Source organism: Caretta caretta, chromosome 11 (genome assembly GCF_965140235.1).
Source record: "Caretta caretta isolate rCarCar2 chromosome 11, rCarCar1.hap1, whole genome shotgun sequence".
In the NCBI taxonomy this organism is placed as follows: Eukaryota; Metazoa; Chordata; order Testudines; family Cheloniidae; genus Caretta; species Caretta caretta.
Genome location: NC_134216.1, coordinates 17215479 through 17231813, shown reverse-complemented (window position 1 = coordinate 17231813; position 16335 = coordinate 17215479). Strand labels below are relative to the sequence as shown.

General features: G+C 39.7%; 1 protein-coding gene across 18 annotated transcripts in view; it reads left to right on the top strand.

The window, feature by feature from the left end:
• The window catches only part of NCKAP5 (NCK associated protein 5), a 623862-nt gene that overhangs the window by 527675 nt on the left and 79852 nt on the right, over nt 1-16335 (top strand). For 17 of the 18 annotated variants that reach the window (XR_012664337.1, XM_075117769.1, XM_048869232.2 and 14 more), the window contains 4 exons: nt 1861-1965; nt 5042-5233; nt 9535-13385; nt 14284-14461. Coding sequence is in view for 17 of the 18 variants with exons in the window: in XM_075117769.1 (XP_074973870.1) it covers nt 1861-1965; nt 5042-5233; nt 9535-13385; nt 14284-14461 (4326 nt within the window). In the remaining variant the exon portion in view is untranslated. The remainder of the gene's footprint in view (nt 1-1860; nt 1966-5041; nt 5234-9534; nt 13386-14283; nt 14462-16335) is intronic. The other variant, XM_075117772.1, reaches the window with a different exon arrangement.

Here is a 16335-nt window from a genome sequence, read left to right as displayed (position 1 = left end):
TTTGCATCGCATCAAAGATTCCTGTGTCTGAATCAATTTGAATTTTCTGGTGGCTCAACTATACAGTTGGGAGACTTTCAGTTAAAGGCTAACTTTGAGTTCATTGTAAACCTGTGAGCTTGGAAAGGTGTAATTAGGCAGTATTTAAATTTTGGACAAACATCAGCCTGCAATTACAATAACAATATTTTAAATGGTTCACATTCAATAACTGGAGAATAGATATAACTGACACTGTGTTAAAAGACATGTACACTCGGTGTAGTAAATATTTATAATGAAAACTATACTGAATGCAAAGTGTTTGTGGCATCTATTCAACATTGTGTTATAGGAAATATGATTATACAGAGCATTCATCATTCAAACAGTTTCCCCTAGTCTTATTGAAACAGGATAGCACAGGTTAAAACAAAACACTGAATGAAAACTAGATGAATATGTAACTCCTGCAAAATTATTCCCCAATTAATAATTAGTGGTTAAAAGTACTAAATTGCCTGCAATAGAAGTCAGTCTGCAATTCTGGATGTGACCAGCAAAGGCTGGAAGAAGAGATGCCTATTTCTGGATGATTCATTCTCCAGAGGAAGACATTGTAGAGGTGAGTGCCTGATAAGCAGGCTGAGCACTCACTGCATGTAGTGCTGAGCTGAAGCCTCAGTCCCAGCTTGCAGAAGCCTGCTCCCCCTCTCACTAATATTTGTGGACAAATGGATAAACAGTTTCCGGGCCCACTGCCTTGCCCCACTGCATCGTCTCCACATTCCTATAGGGTGTGTCCTGCACAGTGTAACCCAGGGTTCCAAGTTTTCTTGGCAGGTTTGCTGCAGCCTCTCCTTCCCCTTCACCCCTTTCCGACACCCACAGCCATGCACAACATGAACTGAGCAGTTCCAGTGTCTTGATTCTTCTGTGGTTGCAGGGAGGGTGGCAGGATCTTACCAGAAGGCCTGACCCAAAGCTCATTGAAGTCAACAGGAACCTTTTCATATATTTCAGTGGACTGCGGATCAGATCCCAAATATCTGTAATCAAAAAGCTTAGCTCACATGACCAGCTGGAGAGCAGATATAGCTATTTTTTTCTTTTGAAGTCATTGGTCAAGAAACAGCATTCAAATAAATCATACGTTTGAAATTAAAACAGGTCAGACTTATTCTATACAGAAAGCCTTGGTAATTAGTGTACAGATTAATATGGGGGAAATGGCATCAGGTTAGCAGGCCTTCCAAGCAAAACTGAAATAAGGGACTGAGTGTGTAATTGAACAGCATGTGAATATTAATGCACAAAATCCTCTGAGTCCCTTGCTCCCTGGTGCAATTATTTTCTATTCATATTAATTGTTCCTAACAGATGACATTAATGACTTTGAGTTAAAATGTGTGCAAGGCAGGGCTTCACAAGATCAATGCCGTTTAGAAATAGGGTCACTTTTATAACCATTCACTCAAGCTGTAGCAACTGCTAAATAAAACAAGGTTAATGTGTTGATTGCTTTATAAATGTTAATTTCATCATTCATTTTTATACTTCTTTAATGCAAACTTGCCAAACTCTATGGATAAATATGATTGGGGTCATATTACTTTGTCATTATTACATGTGAAATCATGATAAGTTGTGAAACAGTCGCAGGGAGAAAAAGTTCAGTTTTCTTTGGATGAAAAATTTTCGTGCATCAAGTCCTGTACTCAGTAAGCAGTAAAATGGAAAACTTTCAAATTAGGACAAGTGCTCTTTTACCACAGGGTTTTATTCCCCTTTGAAATTTAACTGCACAGTTTGGAATTTTTAAAATGCTGATCTGTTGCATATTTGTCAAATGTTTATGCTTTGGTCATTCTCTTCTGCCAGAAACTGCATTCACGCATCTTAGATCTCTCGTCTGGGGATTTGCTTTCAGATGTAGAAAGGAACAGAAGTTTGATACAATCACGAACTACTGGTGTTCAGATTCATGTGAGTCTTTGTGCGGTCTTTAAGTGCCTCATTTGGAGCGCTCATTTTTGTCTGTGAAGTGCGATGTCATTGGTGAGCAATTGTTGAGACAGATAACAATACTTTCCTTTCTTCTGGTCTCTGAAATTCAATATCATGTCTCTGGTTGATATAGTACACAGAAAGTGTCACTCTGTGCAAAAAAAGCATAAATCTTGACAATGTCCCCAATATACCTTTTTGGGTATTGATTACATCTCAAAATCTCTGAGAAATGGTCAAGGAGCTTTTTATTAAAGCTCATGTACCATGTTATTCTTCCTACTTTTATGATATATTATGTATGAACTTTTAAAAATTCATGGTCTCTGCAGTTTTTTGTTTTTTTTTTAATTAAAGTTGGGGGTTAGCTTTGTGCTTATTTGGCAAAACTGTAACCAGTAGGGCTTTCATGTTTCATTGACGGAGAGAAAAGTAGCTTTAAAAACAAAAGTCACATGAAGATAGAGAGAAATAAAGCAGATGAGAACAGAAAACTGAGCCTTTCTATGCCTTTCATCTTAAAGTATAAAAGTGTCATCAGAAATGTAATCCGCTTTATAATAATACATATTTTAGTGGAAAGTCATTGTTTCAAAGGTTCAAAAAGATGTTAATGACCCTCTATACAATCTGTAATTTAGCTTTCAGGTTAGATTTTTCTAAGTATGCAGTTTTCTCTCTGCAATTGTTTGATTCAGTCAGTTGTCTTTTCTTCCTAACAACAATTACATGTTTAAATTATACTCATACAGACAGCTTTTGTACTCTAATTTCATTAAAGGTGATGGTTTAGAAGTCATGATTAGGGGAAAAAACTCAGATTATGCAATTCAAATTAATTAACCAGTGTGCAAGTTAACTATATATAATTAATGCATCATAAATATAATCTTTAAAGGTTTTTTAAACAGAATTTAAAAAAAAAATTAGACAACTCCTAGAAGAAAAACCCAGCCTCCTTTTAAAATTGAGGAAGTTGAGAGAACGTTCTGTTCAGAGAGAATTCTCGGGATGCACACTATATTTTCCATGTTTTCTTACTTGCTGTAAATATTAATAGTATTTACATGAAAATACTTTTTGCTTAGATGTCCATTTGCTTCTTATTCTGAAATCATAGGACCTGATGTCCCTCTCCTCCTTAAGGCACAACGGGGAAAAGGGGATGGGATGGGAAGGCTCCCAAAGCAGCAGAAGGTGGGGGGAGGGGAGTGAGGGCTCTGCACCATGCTATGTGCTCTCCTTCCCCAGAATCTACAGCAGTCCTTCCAGGCAGGCACTAGGCACTTTGGACATGTCTGGCCTGTTATATGGGGTGGAACCCAGAGTGCAGTCACCGAACATTGTATGTTTATCTAGCACCACAGCTGAAATACCATAATAAGCAGAAGTCAATGCTACTGTTGGCCTCCATGCCTTCTACCTGCAGGGGAGGACGCAGGCATAGCAGGGGGAACTAGTGACAGCAGAGGGAGTGAATGATGCCAGTGGTGAAAGCCAAGGGACTCTATTGCAGAAATGCTGAAGCCTGTGCTCTATGTATTACCTGGCACTCCAGAGGGTTTGGAGACCAGTTCTTCTACACCCCTTTCACTGCTTAGGAGGACATGAGGTGAAACTCTCTGTTGCTACTGCTGACTGATTTTTCTGATCATGGGGTTTTGTCCATGACAGGGAGCGATGATTTGCCCTGTAATTAGGTTTGTTACAGACAGAGTATTATGATGTCACTTGAGGAATGAGCAGCAGTCGCTGAGGAACTCCTCAGCAATAAAAATCCTGTTCTCAGCCAAACAACCTTTGTAGTAATAAATGGGGGGAAATCACACACACAAAAAGCAACCCAGCATGGAACAGAGTATATGGAGAATGGTCTCTAAATTGAGTATTTTCCAAAGATTTCCATGAAACATTTTATACATCCATTGAATCTATTTGACAGTTTTGCCAGCCGCTCATGTATTATATAACCTTAGATTTGTTTGTATCCTATTGGGATATAAATGTGAAAACACCCATCTAAGCAAAACTACATCAGGCTATAAACAAGAATGGAAATCAATAAATATTGCTTAAGGCTTGGTTGTGAGGTTATTTTCTAGTTTTAATGAAATTCTAAGCCACCTTTCAGAAAAATGTAGTCATGTTGCTCTTCGGTATTCCTGGTAATTAAAAAAGTTTCTGATTCTATATGGCAGACAAGGATATCATCATAACAGCATAACAGTGCAGGCACTTAACGTTAAAGAAAGTCTAGCATTGTTAGACACAAGAGAACTAGTTTGAATATAAATTACACACATCCTAGATACTCCTTCAAAGGTTTAATATTTTACCTAACGTGCTATCTGCTCTTCATTACTCTCTTCCTCAAAGCTGGCATTTAGTCACAGTCAGCTGAAATTGCATTTGGAGAGGGGCGATAACTACCCAAGTACTAAAGGCAGCCATAAAGTGTCAATAAATTGCATAAGTAAGGGGCTTCAGCTGTCTGAGAGTGACACAAAGATGGATTGTCCTGCATCCGAGAGTTTCTTAGACAAAGGTTTGGACTAGATAGGAAACCAGAATTAGACTGTAATGGAGAGATTCCATTCTCAATGGACATTCTGTTTGGGACACTAAATTAATTTACCTTGTCCAGTTGGTGGAGCCTCATCTGTTACATTGTGGGGCTATAATGCAGTTGTCAAGATGTACTTGTACTCTTATAACTTAGTTTGTGATATCTTACTGGAGCATGCTGCTAATATCTACAGCATAATTCACACAGATTCAAAATACTCTTGCAGAAAGACCAGCAGAATGCTGAAGCCATAGCAAGTAAATAAAAATAATTGGAGGGATTGAGATTTTTTTCTGTTCTAATAAAGCTAAACATTAAATTGTTTTTTTTATTTTATATCTATTCATTAATATTACCAGATCCTAATGGAATATTATGCAAGTATAAATGGCACACTTGCATTTTGCCCTATTAACTAAATCAATCAGGTAGAAGAGAAAGTGATCTGTTTTTACCCATAAGATTGTTGCATTTCTTCTTGTGTCTTAGGAATGCCAGCAGAATGTGAAATCCAGTATACCTGCCTTGAAATGCCAGAGTCAAATAAATATGACAGGGCCCAGTCGCCTATATCCCCGGAGCAGTTGCAGTAGCAGTGAACTCTCTCTATCAAGTGCTTGCAGTGAATATTCCAGTGGCTCCTCCTACACTTGGAATGATGGAAAGACGTGCAGTAAAAGGGTAAAGCAAATTGATTTGTTTCATTTATTAACTCAATTCATCTGAAACAAGATGGAGCAGTCAGAAATTTCTGAACAATTTGCCTTTCTTCCTCTTCTCCCCCCATCCCTTTAAATGATTATCGAACTTGCTAGAGTCTGGTGGGGGCAAATGTGAGAGGTCCGAACAAACTTCAGGCCTCCTTAACTCTTTAAGCTATCTGGCACAAGGGCCTACAGAGTGCAACATGCAAAACCAGTCTATGCATTTACACGAGGCCAAGCTGTACCACACTGGCTTCATTTGGGTTGCCTCGGTTTAATCAAGGGTAAAATTTGGTAGATTTAGCAGATTTAAAAAAAAATGTTGTTATGGTTTAGGAGGCAGGAGGCTTATGAACTGAAAGTGTTTGCTTCTGCAATGCATAGGAAAAAAATACATCGGAAAGGAGGTCTCATGCGATCTAATGGCCTTAAATAGAAGAGTTGGAGAGATTTCAGCTTGAATCATATAGGGAAGTTTAGCCCCATGACGCTAATTGTTGAATTACCTCAATGCAAAGTCCTAATGCATGATGAATTAGCACACAACACTGGGAGCATCACCACCACCAGTGCCAAAGGGTTAAGCAAGTTGAGCTCATATTGTTTTTAATCGTTTTCTATTCTCCCTGTCTCTGTATTAACTGAGCATACTGAATGGTAAGCTTCTTCTCTGAACAGTAACTTCTTGGCAGTTTTGGATTTTCTCCAGGTTTCTTCTCAGAAAGAATGTTTCATTTAGTTTCCTTTTGTAAGCATGCTAACTTCAAAGTAGGCTTTTTGAGCGGCGCTAGAATAGGGAGGTAAAGGGTGAAGGATTTGGGAAATGGAAACTTTCAACTCTTAGGTTCAGATATAACTAGGGCCCTACCAAATTCATGGCCATGAAAAATGCATCACAGACCGTAAAAATCTAGTCTCCCCCCATGAAATCTGGTCTTTTGTGTGCTTTTACCCTACACTGTACAGATTTCACAGGGGAGACCAGCATTTCTCAATTTGGGGGTACTGACCCAAAAGGGAGTTCCAGGTGGGGGGGCTGCAAGGTTATTTTAGGGGTGTCACAGTATTGCTACTCTTACTTCTGCACTGCCTTCAGAGCTGGGCAGCCAGAGAGCAGCGGCTGTTGGCCAGACGCCCAGCTCTGAAGGCAGCGCCCCGCCAGCAGCAGCGCAGAAGGAAGGGTGGCAACACCATACCAGGGCACCCTTACTTCTGCGCTGCTGCCTTCAGCGCTGGGTGGCCAGAGAGTGGCAGCTGCTGACCAAGGACCAGGGGTGAAAGTAACTTAAATGACTTACTGGTATGCAGGGTGGCTGGGGTCCTGGGCAAGGTGGGGCGGGGGCAGCTCTGGGCCCTGGGAGGGGCAGGGCCTCTGGCAGAAGGGGCGGGGAAGGGGCCAAAATCCCCTAGCCAGCCCTTCAGCGCTGCCCACCCCCACTGCCCGGGGCGTCCGTGGTGATTTAAAGGGCCCGGGGCTCCAGCCACAGGAGCAGTGGTGGCCGGGAGCCCCAGGCCCTTTAAATCACTGCTGGAGCCCCAGGGTAGCCAGCCCCTTTTTCCCCCTGCCGTTATCAGCGGCTTTCTTACCAGTACACCATGTCGGACTGGACCGGCTTACTTTCACCTCTGTCAAGGGCCCAATTCTGAAGTCAGGGTGACAATACCATACCGTGACATCCTCACTTCTGTGTTGCTACTGGCAGCGGCTCTGCCATTAGAGCTGGGCTCCTGGCCAGCAGCCGCCACCCTCCGGCCGCCCAGCCCTGAAGTAAGGGTGGCAATCCCATACCATGCCATCCTTACTTATGCATTGCTGCTACTGGCAGCTCTGCCTTCAGAGCTGGGCTCCCGGTCAGCAGCTGCCGCTCTCCGGCCGCCCATCTCTGATGACAGGGCCGTCGCCAGCAGCAGCACAGAAGTAAGGGTAGCAATACTGCAACCCCCTCTACAACAACCTTGCGACCCGCCCCCCCCCCACACACACACACAACTCCTTTTTGGGTCAGGACCCCTACAATTACAACACCGTGAAATTTCAGATTTAAATATCTGAAATCATGAAATTTACAATTTTTAAAATCCTTTGACCATGAAATTGACCAAAATGGACCTTGAATTTGGTAGGACCCTAGATATAACCCTGGTAAATAGTGACTGAAAGTTACCATCAGACATATGTTCAGTGGAAGAAGTTTGTGGTGTGAGTAAAGTACCCAGTAGACAGTTGATCATCTCAGAAAAACCACCAACATACTTAACATTCTAGAGTTCAAAGACTGCGAGGTAGATTCTCAGTCCTGCTCTGCTAATTTTATGCTACTCAAGCAGCACAAAAGGAGCATCACCCTAGCTATTTACCTTTGCTGAAGGCTCCTCAATGCCAACAAAAACAGCATAGCTGGCTCCTATGCTCCCCTCCCTGCAGCCCCCTACTCAGGGAGGTTAGAAAGGATGTGTTGTTGGTGGGAAAGAGGTATGGCTGGACCACTCTACGTTTTGGCTATCCTCAGCTGGCAAATCATTTCCCGCTGATAGATCTTAGAGCAACACTGCTCTAAACTGTGCCCTGGGTTGGGGCCAGGCAGAGAAGCTAGACACAGAAGAGAATCTGGCCCAGAATTACCTGCTCGTTCTTTGAGATGGTCCTTCTCGATGTGGCCTGGAGGCACAAAGATGCTCACATTGCCACTGCCTCTACCACTGTTAAATGGATTGTTTTATTTTCTCAGGACATTCACTCCAGCACTTTTCGCAAGCATCACAGTCATTTAAAACCATGCAAAACATTTTAACAAGAACTATTCCAAGCAAGTTTTGCAAATCACATCAAGGTTTGGCCTTCGCTGTGAATATGGTTTATATTTAGAATCGTAGAATCCATAGACTCTTGTGAAGTCACAACTAGTCCATCAACTTGCTGGAGGAAGATATTTCCCTATAGTATATTTTTCAATAATTTTTCCAATGATATTTTAGAAATGTGGCTTTGACACAGGGAGCACAGTCAAAGCAATCAGAAGGGTAGGAAATTTCTGTAATATTTAAGGTAAAGATACATTTGCTATAATTTAGTAAAGTACCACAGTCACACTGTCTCACCGTAAGAAAATTGCCTTTTCTTTTCTAGCTATGCCTATCTCTAGCTCTTCTTTGCAAATCACAGTTTGCTCAATTTGCACTTTTGTTTGCTGTTCATACTCAAGCATTTTCTGTTGTATTGTGCTTCCTATCCTTTCAAAAAGACAAGTTGAAAAAGGCAAAAAGAGGAGATTTCCATGTAGAAAACTATTGGGGACTGTATGGGAGCTCAAGGATTTCCCTCAGTAATAGACACCAAACTCTCTGGTTAACAAAAATAAAATCTTTTTCTGGGTTGCTATATTTATTTTTGGTTGTTAGCATATTAAACCAAACAATAAACGTAAGACCTACTATAGACTTCTCCTATCTCAAATCCAAGCATCAGTTATAAGAAAAGACCCATAAATGGTCCATAATGCAGAAGAATCACCTTTCCTAGCTGTCTTCTGGGCTGCTTGGTGGGTCTCTAAGCTGCCTGAGTCACATCCAGGCAAGAAGAGCTGCTAATACAGTTCTTATCTGCAGGATACAAAGCCCACTTGCCTAACAACCCCACTTCTTTACTACTACTACTAACAATAGTAACAAACTCTGTCTTAGGTACTAAATAGGGCCCCATTACCTCACAGACTTCAATGTAGAAGTAGGGTTCATGGAGTTTCCTCCCAGGGCCCAGCATGTCATAGTGGTGCTGGAGTTCATGTAAATATGCAGTATTTACTATATATGCTGTGTAGTCTTCCCTTTATTTTTTTCCCTCATATGTGAAATGGCAGATCACCTGACCATAAGTTTGCATGCATGAGTGCAGCCCCTTCCCTATCCTCTGTTCTCACTCTTTATTCACTCACCTCATTGATTCCTGTTTCCTCTTTCCCCTAAATCAGGTCAACTATCCTCATTATCTCCCTCTGCTTTCCCAATCTCTCTCTCATTCAGACATTCCCTTTCTCTTTCACACTCAAATTTCTTCTGCTCTCTTTCTGTCTTACTCATTACCCACATTCTCTCTTACACACACCAATCACACTCCCCATTTCACACTACTATGAAATACTGTATTAAGAAAGAATATTGGCATCCATTCCAAAGATAGCAGTTTGTCTAGATGAGACTTAATACTATATGCAATTTATAACCAATTAAATAAAAGGTGTTACTTTTTTTCTTACCAGCATATTCTTATTTTTTTAACAGTCATCTGTAAGCTGGGATAAAAGAATAAGCATTGGTTCTTCACTACCGAGCAACCTCTCTAGTCCTATAGATGATCCACCTCCAACTCGTATCAAGGAAAACCACATTTTGGAAGGGCTGAAGAAGTTACAGAAACGAAAAATATTATTTGAACCATCTTCAGTAATATCAAAATGGGGTTACAAAGATTGCATGAACTCCAATGAAGGAATATATTCCCCTGGAATTAAATGTGGCAGCCATGAAGAACAAACTCATTGTAAGCCAATGGAAATAGGGAGCGTTTGCATCGAGCACAACAAAACTTTCACTTATGATTCAGATTCACATGATGATGCAGATGATGAATCTTCATCTTTAGTATTGCTGCATGAAGTACCAAGCAAAGGTGGCAGGCTCTATTGTAATAAATTAACCCACAGTATTTCTGACAGTCTATTTGGTTGGGAGCCTAACGGGAAACGTTTACCAGGAAAAGGTTCATATTTTAATTCAAAGGAAAGACCTGAAAAACTAACTAGTTTTGTCAATGATTTTCAGTCAGAGGTAAAATCATGCACAAATGTTAAACTGCCTGTACTACAGCTAGATCAAAGCACTGCTAATCTGGGTTGGAAGGACCTTAATTTACAGTTTTCAGATACCGATGACAATGAAGTCATGGATGAATTACATATAGAAAGCAGTGATGAAAAAAGTTCATCAGAGTTGTTATTAACTCCCTTTACTGACAAGCATACAAAGAGCTCTGACATGCTTGCAGGGATGGAGAATTCTCAGTTTGTATCTACTGATGGAGAGGAAAAACAAGTATCTGCTCAGTCAGATATTGGGCCAAAGACATGTAATTTTATTAAACAACAAAAGCTTATTAAAAAGACTTCTTCTGAAGAATGCACTACTGTAATATTTGATGCTGAGGATGGTGAGCCTATTGAATTCAGTTCACATCAAACTGGAGTAGTCACTGTGACTAGAAATGAACTTTCCATCAACCGACCACAAAGTGGGCGCAATGCAGAATACACTGAATTTATACCTCAGGGAATAACTAATTCGCAGACAGGAACTGATGCTAGAAACTACACTGTTTTAGAAACACCTGAAGATGAATTAGAGAAAAAGACTCTTCAGAACAATGTAGGGAATGAAAATACAGTTGTCCCCATGACATGCAGTGAATCTTTACACTTTGAAAGAGCATTGTTGCAAAATACTCTACGACAAAAGCTAGTGAAGCCAGTGTACAATGTATCATATAAGGCCAATTCCATCTCCACTGTTCATGCAGGTATCAATCAAAAGCAAAACTTGACTAAAATACCCAGCAGAAATAAGTTTTCACCACAGAAAATTAAGATGACAGATAGTGAGTCTGCTGCAGCCTCATCATCTGGCCCAACAACCCTAGAAAAATCACCAGCTTTGCCGCCTATGAAACTGTCAAGATTCAAAAAGGCACAAAGTCCAACTCATAATTTGGATTCAAAAATAGACATACAAATTCCAAAGCACCATCTTCCTCAAAATTCTAAAAATCCAGGCAGAAGTGAGTGGAGAAAGAATCCAAAGAGTCAAGTTCCAGGATCGCCATTATTGCCTCAGCACCTTATAGAACACAGTGACTATGGAGAGCCCCCAACTAGAGATATTCATTGTGATTTAACAACTGTAGAAACCCAATCCCCATCACCACCCCCTCCTCCAGGCCGGTCAACTTCACTGTTGATAAAACCAAATTATGAACATTCTCCACCTTTATCCATAAAGCCAGGAGCAACTGTTCCCAATGAAACAGCAAGAAATATTCTTAAATCATCATCCTTAAAAGGAACTGCAAACCCTATTGCTTTTCATAATCAATCTAATCGTGAAATGCTAACAAAAAATACACCTCTCATGGCCAAAATTGAATTAGTTCACCTTCAAGAGAATGGACAAATGAGCACACAAAACATGCTTCAAAAGTCCCTCAGCTCCCCTGGAAACTCTCCAGGGCCTTCCAAAGTTTTCACAAAAAGAGCTAGCCCAAAAACCTCTAATCAGGCAGTATTCTGCAGCAATCAGGAGTTTTCTAACCCAGGATTACGGACAGCTAAGACTTTCTCTCTCGCTTGTGTGTCACTGGAAACGGTTTCCTCACAAAGCACGTATTCAGGCAAAAAAGGACTATCCAATGGCAGTGGAGTGCCTCAGCCACAAAAAATGCCAAACAGTCTGCCCACATCTCCACAATGTCACACAGCAAGTAGTAGTGAGCCTCTTCTATCTCATGTTAACCGTTCCTCATTGCCACTATTGTTTCATGGCAGTGACATGACAAATGCTGTCCAAAACTCTCATGAGAAAGGACTGAAAACCCGTCTCCCTGTAGGACTGAAACAACTTGTAAAATCTCCCCAACTCCTCAGGAAGAGTTCTACTGTACCAGGAAAACAAGAAAAAGACAGTATAAATGCAGCTTCCAAAAGCAATGTGAGTTCATGTAAGTACAAGCAGGATGAATCCATGTGTCTAACCACCATGGAAACAATGGGTACGGAATTAAGAGTCACTAAGGCCGATCCTGAAATAAAAGATATTTTTTCCATGGGACTTACTATGGATACAGCATCTCCTCACTCACCTGAAAACTGCAGCATTATGGTAGACCGAGGAGATGGATTAGAAAACAAATTAGTTAAGAGATCTGTTTCTTCGAGTAACAAAGCATACTTAAAACCGGCTCTGGGAATGAATGGAGCAAAGGCCCGTAGTCAAAGTTTCAGCATTCATACAGGGGAAAAGCCAGCTATCCCTGTGACAGAAGGTCTAGGAAAAGTACGGACTCAGATTATTACTAACACTTCTGAAAGAGGAAATTCTTTAACAAGACAGAACTCTACCATGGAAGGATTCCAAATCAAGGCCACTCCTGGGTTAGCAATGGCATCAGAGACCCTTTCAGATACTTCAAAAGTCCCAGAAAATTTATATTCTAGACAAGTTTCTGATGGAAGCATGAGTAGTTCCAATAGTCAGCATGGTAGCCCAAGCAGACTACCATTCAGAACATCTCCAAAAGTGGACTTGTTTCACAGCATTTCAAAATGTGAGGGAAACGAATCACCTTCTCAGAAAGATACACCAAGTATATTTGTCCACAATGAAAAAAGCAGTGAGAATTCTAAACAGCATCCACTAAACAAAAAAAGTATCATGCAAGCAGAATTGGAGTTGGAGTCATCACCAACTATTCCAACAGAACAAATTTCATCATTTCAAAACTTGGATGGAATACAATATCCTCGTAAACTTGAAGCAAGCAAGTCACAGAGACAAGAAACCTCTTTAAAGATATCAGAAAACTGTGAGGTTCCCAGTGCTTTAAGTTCATCTGTTGTACAACCTACAATAGAAGAAAAAGTCATGTTGTGTATCCAGGAAAATGTGCAGAAGGGTCAAGGGCAAAACAAGCCTCCCACTGCTGAGATGAAGCAAAAGACTGGGCCCTCTATAGCTAGCTGGTTTGGTTTTCGTAAGAGTAAACTCCCAGCCCTGAATGGTAGAAAAACTGATGTTCCTAAAACAAAGGTAGAAAAGAAAGAAGCAAAAGGTTCAGGTTTTGGAAATAAGCAGGCAAAGTCAGAGAAAAAAAAAGATAAAAAGAAAACTGACCAACACCATGAAGCAGAAAATGAATTTAATAAGAAAACCGAAAATGGTGACATTTTAGATGATGTTTTGAAAGGCAAAAAGAATACAAGAGCTTCACAAGACATCCCTGGCCAGATTAGGTGTTATCAAAATAGTGGTTCCTCCTCCATCACATATTCAGCAAAAGAGAGTTTTATGAAAGAACTTTTAAACAGGTAATTACTTTATGAAACAATTTGGGATGTGCAGTTTTTTTTTCTCTGCAGCTTTATGTGCATTCTCAGTATTAAACAAAATGCAAGCATGTTTCTTCTAGATAGGAATGCATAGTGTAACTCATGCACCTCCTGGGTGTGTTCTGTCCCATGTAGTAGCCCCAAGACCACTTAGAGAGGGAGAGAGAGAGATATTATGAGTCTGCTCTGTAGCCTTTTAGGTCATGCGGTTCAAGCTCATGTACTAAGCTCCAGAGGTCGCAGGTTCGATCCCACCCGATGACGACCGGGGTCTGTCAGTGTTACAATAGCAGCATTTGTTTTGTACATATCAAGATTTTAATCTCTGGGGGAAAATGCTAGCAATAAAACAATAATCTGGTTCATGTTAGTTTGTTAACCGAACCAATGGTCTTTGAAATTAAAGAATGGTAAATTTGATCAAAGATTATAGGAATTCAAACTATTCCAGAAACCAGGAATGTAGGCATCTGGTGTGACACAGAGGAAAATTATGTACGTGTTTTTTATTTCTGCCATTCTCAGTGATTGTAACCAGCAAATGTGCATTTGGTAACTAGCCAGAATTAATTACATTTACAGCTACCATAACCTTAGGCCACAAAGACACTCAACAATCATTGTACAGTGATTCCCAGTTTGCCGCACAGCAATTTCAAATATAAAATAAATCCTTGTATGTGAAAGACTAAATTGATACACTACCTGAAATTGCAAGTGACAGATTTGATCAAGACTAGTTAGAAACATTTATCACTCAAAGGTCTAGAGACAGAAAGATACAGAGAGGTTACTTTAAACATTAAAGGGATGGGAAAAGTAGAGTGATTGAAGAAGGGCAATGTAATTTATTAGAGGAATCACTTTCTACCTGCAGAGTTGATAAGAAAGCAGCTCAGCAGACAGAAAGTGGATCAAATAATGTTTCCTACAGGAGTGTGTCGAAGGGCAGCTCCCAGGGCTCCTGTCTTCCCAGCAACTCTATCAGCACTCAAGGAAGCCACAAGAAAAATAGCAAAACAAAAGCTGATACGGAAATGCAGCATGAGACACTGGTAAGTTCTTTAGTGCACAAAAACGTTATCTCCTTTTTATTAATATCTGGATGTGCTTTGTTCCTTATTTTCAGTACAGACAAACAAGACAATAATTGTTTATATATAGTAGAAAGAATTTTGTAACTAGAGAACTATGAATTAATGCCAAATCTGACAGTTTGATTATGGGCCAGATTGTACGACTATTCATGAAGATAGTACTGCTTTTACCGACAACTGTATTTCTGTAAATATATTTGCACGATGATGCCATAATCACAGTGCAGCACGATGAAATAATGAGATCATTTTATTTTCTTCTTTACTTTCCCCTGAAAATTATACACTTGTGTCAAACATTCTTCTGATATGATTGAAATCAGTAAAAAGTAAAAAGTGTAAAACTCAATGGAAAAAAAAAAGCAAAGCACTGAACCACATTTAGGGATGTTTGTCACTATCAAATACACAAGTGGGAATTGGATACTTGACTTTCCATGAGAATTAAGCCCCTTAGATTCCCTTTGAAAATTTCCCCCTTGGAGTGAATTTTGTGCTTCTCTACAGTTTTGACTGGATCTGATACTTTAATTTAGCCAGAGAGCAGAAGCATTACAATTCCTAAGGAAAATTGTTTTAAGCACTGTCAGCTCTTAGGCCCTGATGTGCAAAGGTAATGCATGTATGTGCTTAGCTTTACACATTGTGAGTAGTGTTTGCTGTGCAGCAAATGAATAAAGCTAAGAATGTGTAAATCTTTGCAGAATTGTGACCTAAGATCTTACTCTAAAGATACCCTTAATTGTGAAGTTTTTAATAATTAATCTTAGAACTCAGCTGACAATGATTTCTCCTTTGGAGTGGGCTTCTCCCAGGATGTTATAAAGTTCAAATACCAGTGGCATACAGATGTTTGAACTCTGACAGCATTTAATTTTGTATCATAAAAACTTTCTACACTCTCCATAGTTGTGTTAACCATATTATTTTCCCTTTTTGCAAAATAATTTGAATGCTTGCACCAAATGTGTACACTATACAGCATTAATTTAAGCATATCATTTTCGTTCTGACAAAATGGGTTATTAAAATACAGCACATGCTGCCATTTTGTATGAGAAAATTTGAAATATGAAATAATTAAATATTTCTCTGGGTTATGTTTGAAGGGTAAAGCAAGTTTCAAAAGGCTTCATAAGGGAAATTGGAAAAGCTCTTAGTTTACTATTGATGTTAGAGTGCTTAAGGTTACAGTTATCACAGACACACTTTCAAGTCCAGGCAAATGTGTATTTTTATTTTCATGCAAATAATGTCTTTACTAAAAGGATATACAAGGTCATTTTGTAAACTCTCTCAGAAAGCGTTGGCAGAACGAATGCTTTGGAAAACTTTTTGCTCTTGGCTTCTGTGGTATCATCTCTTCTCTGAAAATGTAGATGTCCCCTGAATTATAAAACCACAAATTATAAGCATATCTAAGGCTGCCCTTGTAATGTCACTGAAAGGAAAGAGAGAGAATGAAAGTCTGGAAATGTGCAATATGCAGGAAATTCAATCCAAGTGATCTAGAACTTTGATAGCAAAGCGGAGCCCCTTATCAGAGCCACTCAATTTAACGATGTCCCATTTAATATGGTCCTGACAGCATAGAGTATATCGTCACTGTACAGAAGTACAAAAAGCTCTGAACCATTGCTTCTACAATTTCTTTTTTGCTTTCTTATTATTTTCTAATGCTGCAATAATTTGCTGTGCTTTTTGTCTCTCATTTTGTAAAGTCTTTTAAAATGTAATAATAACAGTCATTTAGGACTTTAAGTATATCTTCAAGAAACACACTTCATTTTATCAGTGAAGTACAAAGATTGTCCTTAATATACATAAATAAT